This window comes from Phycodurus eques, chromosome 13, assembly GCF_024500275.1.
Source record: "Phycodurus eques isolate BA_2022a chromosome 13, UOR_Pequ_1.1, whole genome shotgun sequence".
NCBI lineage: Eukaryota > Metazoa > Chordata > Actinopteri > Syngnathiformes > Syngnathidae > Phycodurus > Phycodurus eques.
Genome location: NC_084537.1, coordinates 2,637,120 through 2,649,893, shown reverse-complemented (window position 1 = coordinate 2,649,893; position 12,774 = coordinate 2,637,120). Strand labels below are relative to the sequence as shown.

Below are 12,774 nucleotides of genomic sequence, written 5' to 3'. Positions count from 1 at the left end.
TAGCATTCAGCTGGCAATTTCTAAAATCTTAATGATTCCATTAAAATACATTGCACTAAAAAGTAAAAATAAATAACTAAATAAATGCAAACAAATCCAACAGTTGTCAAAGATGTAAAGAATATGTATTGTAATTCAAAGTTCAATACAAATAAAGTATACTCAACAAAAGTACAGTGTAGTAGGTATATAAAAAAAGTTGAAGGCACTGTAACAAGGTCCGCAAAAAAATGGAGGATGGGCCGCTAACTTTCTACAGGCTCCAAAGTACGAGCTGCTGTTTGAGGGTAGCGACGTTAGTTGCGGCTATCGTCTTCAGGCTAACTTGAATACGTGCCCGTTTATCCAGCCAGGGGGTGCTGGTCGCGGTTTCTCCTTGCGTCATCACAAAATCCTGTCTTGAATGGGATGTTTTGGTGATAAAATAATTTCGACTCTGAAAATGCCGTTTTGGGCCATTTTTGGGGTGCGAAAATTTTAGGTGACCCGAGACAGTGGCGTAGTGGTCCCGGGCCACTGTTAATGTCGAACCCTACAACTTTTTCAAGATGCCGCTTATCCATGTGGACGCCTCGGTTACGTGCTCTCTGGTATTGTCTACGTTTTTGTGTTTTTCGTTCGTCTTTGGAGACATTACGCGACTCACTTACACAAGGGAAGACTTTCTAAACATCAGGGAGTCTACCCCGAACTTTATTTCACCAACTTTCGCAAAACCACTCAGTTTATTCCGAGTTACTCACCGGGGGGGCGGCTGCAGTCTATGGCGCATGGAGACGTAGGCGATTAAGAGGGAAGCGCGCCGGCATCCAAGTGAAGCTCTGCAAGAGAGGATACAGATTGGGGTTCCCTACAAAATGGACAAGCTTCATCTTCTGGCAAAGACAAGTTAAGACTTCAGATGTTCCGCCGCCCTGTGCTTTACGGAGACTTGGCTTTGTGAACTTGTCCCCGATGGCGCCGTAATGCTTCCCGGCTTCCATCTTCAGCGGGAAGACCGCGTCATGGAGTTATGGGCGGAATATGTCAACGGAAAATGGTGTACCGACGTCACTGAGCTCAGCACACACTGCAGCCCGGATTTAGAGTCCCTGTTTTAAAACTGTAAGCCATTCTACTCGCCTCGTGAGTTCAAATCTTTCATTGTCACTGGTGTTTACATTCCGCCTCAAGCTCACATGAATGGCGCACTGCTAACGCTCGATGAACAAGTAAACGAAATTGAAAAAAAAAAATCACCCTGACTCACCCCTCATTATTCCTGGGGACTTTAACAAAGCTAAACACAACCACCTACTCCCTAAATAGAAGCAGCACATTGACTGTCCTACCAGGGAAAATAACATTTTAGACCACTGCTATACTACGCTAAATAACGCATACCGTGCCATACCTCGCGCATCTCTGGCTCGTCTGATCACTGCTTAATTGACGTAATACCAACATACAGGCAAGAACTTAAATGCGTGAACCCGACGGTGAAAAAGTGGACCAATGGAGCAAAGATAGAACTTCAAAGCTGTCGAGACTGCACAGACTGGAGTGTCTGCAAGGGCATGGGAGAGGTGAGTCTGAATTTCATTAAGGAAGACACTGCCTGGGTTCTTCCTCAAGTGACACTATGCTCTCCTGATTAAGAAATTCATACACCTGTATTAATTGACTCTGGTTCTGACGCAAACTTACTCAACTCCCTCCTCGTTAGGCGTATGCACCTTAGAACCTTTCAAATAAAACGCCACCGCAACACCTATGCTGCAGACGGCAGTTTTATGGGCAAGATCACTCACCGCACCCAAACACTCACATTGACATTTCCTGATTCTCACTCGAAACGCATTCATTTTCATGTTTTTGACGCCATGAATCATGACCTTATTTTAGGGAACCCATGGTTGAAATTACATAACCCCCACATTGACTGGTCCTCTGGGCAGATTATGTCATGGGGCAGCAATTGTGCCCAGAACCGTTTCAAGCCGCTATGTGATGTTCAGGGCTATGTTTCTAATGACAATACACAGACCCCATCTGGGGATCCTGATTTATCTCAAGTTCCCACCTGTTACCAGGATATTAAAGACGTTTTTTCCAAGTCCAAGACCAAATCCCTTACCCCACAGACCTTATGACTGTGCTGTTGACTTGCTGCCTGGAACCACACACCCACGAGGGAGGTTATTCTCTCTTTCAGGGCCGGAACACAAGGCTATGAAGGAGTATGTGGATGAATCACTGGCAGCCGGGATTATTCGCGCCTCCTCATCCCCTGCGGGAGCCGGATTTTTCTTTGTGGACAAGACTAAGCGACCCTGTATCGATTGCCGGGTCTCAACGACATAACGGTGAAAAACAGGTGTCCTCTTCCTCTCATCTCCACCGCCTTTGAGTTCCTGGAGGGAGCCAAGATTTTCACCAAACTGGACTTAAGAAATCCATATCATTTAGTTAGGATAAGGGAGGGGGATGAATGGAAAACGGCATTCAACACACCAACGGGACATTACGAGTATTTGGTGATGCCTTTTGGACTAACTAATGCTCCAGCTGTGTTCCAGAACTTTGTCAATGATGTCCTGCGTGCCATGTTGAATGTGTATGTTTTTGTATATTTAGACGATATTGAAATCAAGGTGAAATCAAGATGGACCCTTGCAAAGTTGATGCTGTAACTAATTGGCCCAGTCCCACATCACGCAAAGACGTGCAAAGGTTCTTAGGGTTCACTAATTTCTACAGAAAGTTAATTAGAAATTTCAGTTCTATAGCCTTGCCTTTGCATGATCTTACCTCGCCACACAGACCTTTTGTATGGAACCCGCTTTGTCAGGCAGCTTTTCAGAAACTTAAATTGAGCTCCGCTCCCATCCTTGCTTTGCCAGATCTCAAACAGCGGTTTGTGGTAGAAGTTGATGCGTCTGATGCCAGTATAGGAGCAGTGCTCTCCCAGAAATCTCTCAAGGATGGTAAGTTACATCCTTGTGCTTATCTCTCCAAAAAACTGACCGCAGCCGAGAGAAATTATGACATTGGTGACCGTGAACTGCTGGCAGTCAAGGTGGGTTTGGTGGAGTGGAGGCACTGGCTAGAGGGGGCACATACTCTGTTTTTAGTATGGACAGATCACAAGAACCTGGAATATCTTAAGTCTGCTAAGAGATTAAATGCGCGGCAGGCTAGATGGGCTCTGTTTTTCACTAGATTCAATTTCACGTTATTCTACCGACCTGGTTCTAAAAATGGTAAGCCAGATGCTTTATCGCGCATTTTCTGCACAGAGAATTCTTTGTCCGACCCTTAAACCATTTTGCCCAAGTTATGTTTCGTTTCTGCTTTTGTTTGGGACATTGACACTGCGGAGACTGGGGAACCCTCTTAGCACAGAAAATTGCCCTGAAAACCTTTATGTGGTTCCGACCTTAAGGGGAAGAGTCAACCACTGGGCTCACACTAACCGGACTGTATGTCACCCAGGCATTGCAAAGACTCAATCTGTAGTCGAACAGCGCTTTTGGTGGCCCAATGTTAGAAGGAATGTTACCAATTATGTCAATGCTTGTTGCTAACAAGTCCTCTCGTAAACGTCCTTCTGGGGAGTTGTGACCATTGCCAATACCACAACGTCCTTGGTCAGACATCTCCGTAGACTTTGTGACGGGATTACCGGCTTTGAAAGGGAATACCACAATTCTCACAGTCGTGGACAGGTTCCCTAAAATGGCACACTTCATCGCACTCCCGAAACTCCCCTCAGCTAAAGACACTCCAGAGTTAATGATACACCAGGTATTCAAGTTCCATGGTTTCTCCAAGAATGTGGTATCCAATAGGGGTCCCCAATTCATTTCGCAATTTTGGAAGGAGTTTTGCAATCTAATAGGTACTGTCATGGGTGTGTGTTCCGGTTTTTGTCTTCCCCCTGTTTCATACACACCTGCTACTGAGAGCATCTTCACTACCTGTGCCTCGTTCACCCTAATTACCCTTTGCATTTAACCTCGTGTCTCATTCTTTCTTGTCGCCAGTTCGTTGTACCTTGATGTCGCGTTCCAGCATTCCTTCTTTCCACGTCAAAGACTGACAGTAAGACTAGACCCTGTTCCGATTATCGACCTCGCCTTTTTGCCTCATGTTTTTGGATACTGTTGCTTTTTTTGGATTGCCTGCCTGTGTACCGACCTCTGTCCATATATTAAACCTCTCTTTTTTGAAACTGTCCATTTGTTTTTAAATCGTGCATTTTTGGGTCCTATCCTCTGTTCCGTTCATGACAGTAGCCTCTCGCAGAATGCCTTGTGACATTTTTTCTTCAAGATTTTTTTTCTATCGAACATTTTATCAACGTATTTTCTACTGCCATTGATTACGTCTATTGTGATATACTGTATATTGGTATTGATTTCTGGCCCAGCCGTAGTCCTGAGAGAGAGAAACGTAGTCCAGAGAGAGAAACCTTTTACAAACACCTTCTCTATATACCTCACCGCATGTGAAAAACCTTGGTGTTGTTTTAGACCCTGAGCTCACTATTATCCCATACATTAAAAATTTCACAAAAATAGGTTTTATCACTTGAAAAATATAGCCAGAGTCCAACCCTTTCTCTCTCGGGCCAACACGGAGACACTGATGCACGCTTTTATGACTAATAGCATTGATCAAGGTAATGCCCTGCTGTCTGGTCTTCTTAAAAACAGCATTTCATTTTTAATACAGAATTCGGCAGCACGTGTACTGATGAAGACTAGAGGGCAGCATATTACACTGATTTTTTAAATTGCTGCATTGGCTCCCTGAGTTTTGCAGGATCGAGGATTTTTAAGGTTCTTGTATTAGTTTTTAAACATCTTAATGGTCTCGGGGCATCCTAGCTCTCAGAACTCTGTAGCGTATATTGGTTTGGATAAAAACGTAATTAATTTAGGAGAAAAGAATAAGCCGGAAGCGACGCCCAAGTTATATCTGGTTTCGCGCGATTTTAAGTTTAAGCGTTAAAATCTAATTATTTTATCTCGTAAAAGGGGCACCACGTCTCTTTTTAGATGTGTAAAACCTCAGGACAAAATGACAAAAAAACTATGTCTCGTAATCTGACGGTTACTACAGGAATTAGATACGATTTCTTGATAACCAGAGGTTTTTTGTCGAATCTAAACACACACAAATGATACAGGTTGTGAATTTTTATAGAAAATTTAATGAGAGCTAACAGGGGAATCTACAGGGGAACAATGGAGGAAAAAGCAAAACAAAGGACAGACAAACCTTGGTAGGAGGAGGCTAAACTTGCGAGGTGAGGGTGGAAAGAGCCTGCGCAGTGACAATGCATAGAGCTGGGGGTTCCTGTTCCCGTTAATTTAAACCCAAATATGGACCAATCTGTACTTTAGTAGACCGCAAGTTGGACTTGCGTTGCATGGAACACAATTTAGCCAGGCTGGCCGTTGTCCCAAATGTTTGGCCGGTCCGGTCCGTATGGGGAACAGGTGGATTTGATGGAAAAAGGTGGAAGAAAAAAAGAAAAAGCAAGGAAAAGAGTTCCCAGCGCAGGACGGCTGAAGCCCGTGGGTGTCACTGTTCACAAGAAGCTCGGATCAGACATGCGCTGCCCGTTCCCTTCCCAATGGAGCGTGCCCGTGGGCTGCCCAGGCACCCGCAAGGGTAGCTCAGGGCGCTGGCAGGGAACCCTGCAGCGGGGAAAGGTCTGATGTGTCCTCGCCACCTCGTGGTGAGAGGTGGGGCTTCCTTGCTGAGCCTTCTGCAAGGTGGTTGAGTGACCGAGAGCCCGTAACAAAAGGGGGGCTCCGGCCTTTATGCCCAGTCGAAAGGGGGTACCCCCAAAGGGGAGACAGATCCCCTAATGTTACTTTTCCTTCCTAGGATTATTTTGTGGTTTAAAACCAGTTGGATATATTAATTATTGGCTCTAAGATAACGAAACCAGTTTCCAGCTTTGCATTGTCATACACATCCTGTTTAATCCATGCAGGGAGTGTTTCAACGTTATGTAGTGACTAATAACACTTACTGTTTGTTTTGAGATAAACACGTGCATATTCAATTGGGAAACAAATTTAACCAGCAGACATTCAAATTAGGAGAAATACAATCACTAGTGACATTGGTGTGGTGATAGGCACTGGGAAAATTCATGCAACGTTGTTAATGTCGTCACACAAGATTCAAATTCGGCGAAGCTATGCGGTAACTCTCAGTCGCTGGGTGCAGTAACTGTCCACCGCCTGTGGGTGTTGCTCATGTCCCATCCATTGTCCCAGAGGTCTTCAGATGCATTTGAAAAGGACAAATGCTGTTTTGGAAGTTTTATCTTGGCATGCGGGACCAGCAGATTTTCAAGCTTTTTGGGTTGGTATCTTGAGTCCTGCACACCCATGGGGTCTCCTGATGACTGGGAGCGCAGGTTTCTGGGGTAGCTGCTAATTGATTTAAAGTCCAGGTGAGAAGTCAGGATTCCCTGGTCTCCGCTTTTGATGAACTCTTTCAGACTGGCTGGTAATTCATTTAGCGTCCGTGTGAGATAAACCAGGTATCCCCGTGAGCGTCTGTCTCAGCGGGGAGTGGAGACAGGGATGCAGTCCCAGTCCGAGGTTGGGGGTCATGGTGCCATCTGGCGAGAGCATGTCTGTTACAACTCCTTTTACCATATGAACGCTCCGCAAGCTCTGAGATCCCCTGTCTCTGGCCTTTAATTATTCCAAAAGTCAGCACACAAACTCATGGCGAGGCATTATTTCAGTTTTACATTCCCCGTTTGGTGCAGCATATCAGAGCTGCAGAGCATGTTCTTTGTTTTTGTTTTTTAAGAACAGGCTCAAGACCCACCTCTTTAATTTAGCTTGTAACTAAATATTTATTTTGGCGGCACGGTGGTCAACTGGTTAGAGCGTCTGCCTCACAGTTCTGAGTACCCGGGTTCAATCCCTGCCTGTGTGGTTTGCATGTTCTCCCTGTGCCTGCATGGGTTTTCTCCGGGCACTCCGGTTTCCTCCCACATCCCAAAAACATGCATGGTAGGTTCATTGAAGACTCTAAATTGCCCTTAGGTGTGAATGTGAGTGTGAATGGTTGTTTGTTTATATGTGCCCTGCGATTGGCTGGCAACCAGTTCAGGGTGTACCCCGCCTCCTGCCCGAAGATAGCTGGGATAGGCTCCAGCACTCCCGCGACCCTTGTGAGGATAAGTGGCTCAGAAAATGGAATGATGGATGGATAGTTATGATATACATATATATATATATATATGGAGATATGGATATATATGGAGATGGATAGTTATGATATATATATATATATATATATATATATATATATATATATATATATATATATATATATATATATATATATATATATATATATACATACACACACACACACACACACACACACACACTCATACACACACACAAACAAAACCTTTTGCTTCTTCCTCCAGGTCCCACGGTGCCTCATCATTGGAGGGATGTCGCGTTCCCCGCCGTCATGCCTCTATCCATTCCTCAATGGATTCAACCCGATCCAAGCAACTCCTCAGCCAGTGGAAGAATAAAAATGACAAAAGGAAGCTATCCCTCCAGGCCATGGATGGCATAAGACCAGTTTCCTTATCTCCTCAAAGAGATGTGCAGCAACACTACCCCTCTGAATCATCTGCCATAGGTTTGGATACAGAGCTCCATGGTGGAACCCACCTGCCTTCACCCACTGGCCAGGAAGGATCCCACATCCCAGCCTCGTATATAAAAATAGCTGCAAGCTGTGTTCCTATAGCCAATAAAAAAACCTTGACCCAGAATGAAGGTATTGGCTTTGCTGTTGGACCAAGAATGATTATTCAGTCACGTCCTGGATCTTCTCAGCTTGTTCACATTCCGGAGGAGGAAAATTCTACTACCAGGGATCAGGAGAGTGAATCAGAAGACAGTGCTTTGGATGTGGTTGGGTCTGCTAAACAAAAGTGGATGAGAGTTTCGGAAAAGACCACCATCCCCTGCAGACCCCTCAGTGCAGGCGGTCAGCCACGACTCATGCAGGTGAATGATATTTGTATTCCTATTTATACAGCTTTAATTTCATGTGTTTATGCTATCATTCTGGGTATTTATTTATTTTTAAATACAGATAAAACTATAGATCTATCAGGAGCTGGACTTGACCATTAATTCCCCTTTGAATCTTAATTGTACATATTACTATTACCTTTATATTACTGTATGCTTCCACTTTAGTTTGAGTGAACAGTTTAAGGAAAAGCATATTTCTGTTCCAGCACGGCTGTCCCCAAACACAAAGAGCAAAGTCCATATAGGGATGCTCTTGTCTTCACTTCCTCTAGGTGCACTTATCATAGGGCCAAATTGTCCAAATACTGTACAGGAGTGTGGCACAGAGGCCACAAACCTGTGTGAGAGTAGGGCTGTAACAAAACACCAAGGTCACAATTTTATACATATCATGATTTCTGAAAGAATGTCCATCCCTCAGCAGTCATTGCAATTGATTCAGCCTCTACTTTCCTTTAACTTTAGCCATGTTTCTTCCTCCCTTCCGGTCTCCTCGTGTACTTGAAGTAGCAGGAGTAGCTTAGAGTACCCACAGGTTTGATCATTGCGCTCACTGGAAAAATCAGTCCCATGACACAAGCTGGAGGAGGATCGATGAAAAAAATGTATCTTCAATCAAGGCTTGTGTTTCATTACATTAACTTAAAAAAAATGTAATGGATGGATATTAGTTTTGGTATCACTGTGAGCCAACTCTAAATTGTCCGAAGGTGTGAATGTGAGTGCGACTGGTTGTTTGTTTGTATGTGCCCTGCGATTGGCTGGCAACCAGTTCAGGGTGTACCCCGCCTCCTGCCCGATGATAGCTGGGATAGGCTCCAGCAGGAGAAGCGGCTCAGAAAATGGATGGATGCATGGATCACTGTGAGCACATATGGCTGTACTCTATGTGAAGTGGACGCATACAGTTGAAAGGGCGTTTCATAGTTCTGCCATTTCAAAGATGACACAAGAGTTTGTATTTGAAAATTGCGATTTTCAGTTTTGATACAGATTTGTTACACCCCTATGTAGGGTTGGGCATCGTTTGAGCGATTCCGATTCCGGTTCTTTATTTCGATTCCGGTTTAAAACGATTCTCGATCCTGATACTTTTAGGGGCGCTGTGGGTAAAAAAAGTTTGCATGGTTTAAATAAAGGTTGTCCAAATTATGAACATCCATTTTCTTAGCAGCCCGCACAGTAGACTCTTCTTCTTTTCCTTTCGGCTTGTCCCTTTAGGGGTCGCCACAGCGCGTCATCCTCTCCCATGTAAGCCTATCTCCTGCATCCTAAAATTAAAATTTGACTCAGGGTTCTTTATAACCAGTATCAATATCAAACCTATGAACTAAAAGGTGAACTAAAAAACCTATGTGTGTGGAAATAACTCAATTGACTTAATATTAATTAATTAATGTTTCAGCTAAAAGTTAAATATAGCATTGTTAAAATAGGTATTTGGGACTGTTTCATCACGTCAAATGGTTTCTATGTGGATGTTTTAACTTGACTTCCTGTTTTTAGCTTATAGGCTTTTATTTTGAAGGGTACCCAGCATTTTGGCACAAAAAGTAACTTCACATGGCACCGGTGATTTTTTTTAATTTTTTTTTTTTTTTTTTTTTAAGTAAATAAAAAATAAACATTGATTACTTTCCTTACCCACTGATGAGGCACAAGGTTAGTGTTTGTGATACTGTGAGACGTTTATGTGAATTTTGTCCCAATTCATTGTGATGTAAAGTTGCATAAGCACGTCTTCGTGTGCACTCTTCTACATTGGTTTTCGGCGCTGCTTCTTCGGGGTGGGCGGACTACAGCGTCGAAACTGGGAGCTGAAATTTTTAAATTTTAATGATTCCGGTAGAACCGGAACATTAGTCCCGGTTCCAATTGGATCTCAATTCTTGATGCCCAGCCCTAACCCTATGTGACAGCTATACTAAGCATAATGACTCATGTTGAGGACTACTTGTTCGAAATAACCTTCAATGAATAATCATAATTTACATAACTTGTAAATGTCTAATATATGTTTAATATACATGTAAAAACAAACAAATACATCAATGATGAACATCCATCCATGCATTTTCTTCTGCTTATCCGGGGTCGGGTCGTGGGGGCAGCAGCCAGCCTAAGCAGAGAAGCCCAGACTTCCCTCTCCCCAGCCACTTCGTCTAGCTCTTCTGAGGGATCCTGAAATGTTCCCAGGCCAGCCGGGACACATAGTCTTTCCAGCATGTCCTGTGTCTTCCGGGTGGGACATGCCCGGAATACCACACCAGTGAGGCGTCCAGGAGGCATCTTTAACACATGCCCAAGTAACCTCATCTGGCTCCTCTCGATGCGGAGGCGCAGCGGCTTGATTCTAAGCCTCGCCCGGGTGACCCAGCTTCTCAAGAGGAAACTAATTTCGACCGCTTATAGCTACAATTTTGTGCTTTCGGTCACGACAGACAGCGTGTGACCATAGGTGGGGATAGGAACGTAGAGCGACTGGTAAATCGAGAGCTTTGCCTCTCAGATCAACTCCTTCTTTACCATGACAGAAGAGTCCGAATCATTAAGACGCTGCACTGATCCACCTGTCAATCACCCACTCCATTCTTCCCACACTCGTGAACAAGGTCTCAAGATACTTAACTCCTCCGCTTGGCAGGATCTCATTCCTGACCTGGAGAGGGCACTCCAGCCTTTTCCAACTGAGGACCATGACCTCAGATTTGGAGGTGCTGGTATTCATTCCAACTGCTTCAAACTCGACTGTGAGCTGCTTGAGCGAGAGTTGAAGATCGCGGCTTGATGAAACCAACAGAAGCACATCATATGGAAAAAGCAGAGAAACAATGTTGAGACCACCAAACCGTACCCCTTCAATGCCTCAGCTTTGCCTAGAAATTCTGTCCATAAAAGTTATGAACAGAATCAGTGACAAAGGGCAGCCTTGTTGGAGTCCAACCCAAACTCTGACACATCGTACAGGGACCGAACAGCCTGTATCAGGGGGACTGGGTTCTCAGGGAGTATGGGGTACCATACGAAAACCACATTGTTCCTCCTGAATCTGAGATTTGACTTCCTGATGGACCCACCTCTCCAGCACCTCCAAATAAACACTGCAAGGGAGGCAGAAGTACCCTCGGTACATGGGAATCGGAATTGGGGCGCCCTCGTTCTGCTGGAGGACGACAATGCTGGCGTGGGCAATGACAGTGAGACCTCGAAGGACGTTATTAGGAGGAATTGCTCCCCTGATCTGAACTCGAGTGATGCTTTGTTATTGGACTTCTGTGCTCATCACGGACTGTCTATAATGAACACCATGATAAAACATAAGGGTGTCCATGCATTTGGCGTCAGGATACCCTAGGGCGGCGTTCGATGGATCGACTTTGTGGTTCGTGTCATCAAACCTGCGGCCGCATGTGTTGGACACTTGCGTGAAGAGAGTGGAGGAGCTGTCAACTGATCACCACCTGGTGGTGTGTTTGCTCCAATGGTAGCAGAAAATGCCGGTCCGACCTGGCAGACCCAAACGTCTGGCAGAGTCCACTGTCAGAGAAAACTTCAACTCTCCCCTCCGGCAGAACTTTGCCCACATTACGGGGGGGGGGGGGGCATTTCGTCAGAGTAAACCATATTCCGTGCAGCCATTGTTGAGGGGGCCGACCAGAGCTGTGCAGTCACAGAACTTGTTTGTGGACACCAGCAGTGAGAGATGCCATCAAGCTGAAGAAGCAGTCAAGCTTTTTGGCCTGTGGGACTTCAGAGGCAGCTGGTGGGTAAGTATAATGCAGATTTGGTGGTTGCTGAGACAAACATTTGGGCGTGAAAGGAGTTCAGTGAGGCAATGGAGAACGACTTCTGGACGGCTTTGAGGACTCAACTGTGTTCCCCGAGGTTTTCTGTGGATGGTGCTCCAGGAGTATAGGGTAGTGTACCCCTTAAAGAAGGGCTGGTTGGTTCCTGTACGAGCGGTGTTGGAGTTTGGTCCGCACCGGCGGCAGTAAATTGGATGTTTCCAGTGACTGTTGGACTCCATTAAGGCTGCCTTTTGTTACTGATTCTGTTCATTACCTTGATGGACAGAATTCGTAGGCACAGCCAAGGCGTTGAGGGTATCCGGTTTGGTGACCTCAGCATTGTATCTCTGCTTTTTGTGGTTCTGCTTCATCAAACAGCCATCCTCAACTCACACTGGAATGGATCACAGCAGAGTGTAAAGCGGTTGGGATGAAAATCAGCATTTCCAAATCTGAGGCCATGGTCCTCAGTCGGAAAAGGGTGGAGTACTCTCTCCAGGTCAGAAATGAGATCCTGCCCCAAGTGGAAAAGTTAAAGTATCTTGGGGTCTGAATGGAGTGGGAGATTGATAGGTGGATTTGTGCAGCATCTGCAGTGATGCGGAGTCTGTATCGATGTGTCATGTTGAAGAAGGAACTAAGACAAAAGGCAAACCTCTTGATTTACCAGTCGATCAACATTCCTAACCTCACCTATAGTCATAAGCTGTGGGTCATGACCAAAAGAACAAGATCACACATACAAGCGGCTGAAATGAGTTTTCCCCACAGGGTATCCGGGCTCTCCCTTAGCGATAAGGTGAGAAGCTTGGTCATCTGGGAGGGGCTCAGACTTGAGCGGCTGCTCCTCCGCATCGAGAAGAGCCAGATGAGGTGGCTCAGACATCTGGTCCGGATGTACT

At 45.1% G+C, this 12,774-nt stretch overlaps 1 protein-coding gene across 1 annotated transcript in view; it reads left to right on the top strand.

Annotated features, from left to right (window-relative positions):
• Positions 1-12,774, top strand: part of LOC133411536 (phospholipid phosphatase-related protein type 4-like) — a 200,930-nt gene that overhangs the window by 157,802 nt on the left and 30,354 nt on the right. The window contains exon 9 of the mRNA XM_061694047.1: positions 7,457-8,054. Within this exon, the coding sequence (XP_061550031.1) occupies positions 7,457-8,054 (598 nt within the window). The remainder of the gene's footprint in view (positions 1-7,456; positions 8,055-12,774) is intronic.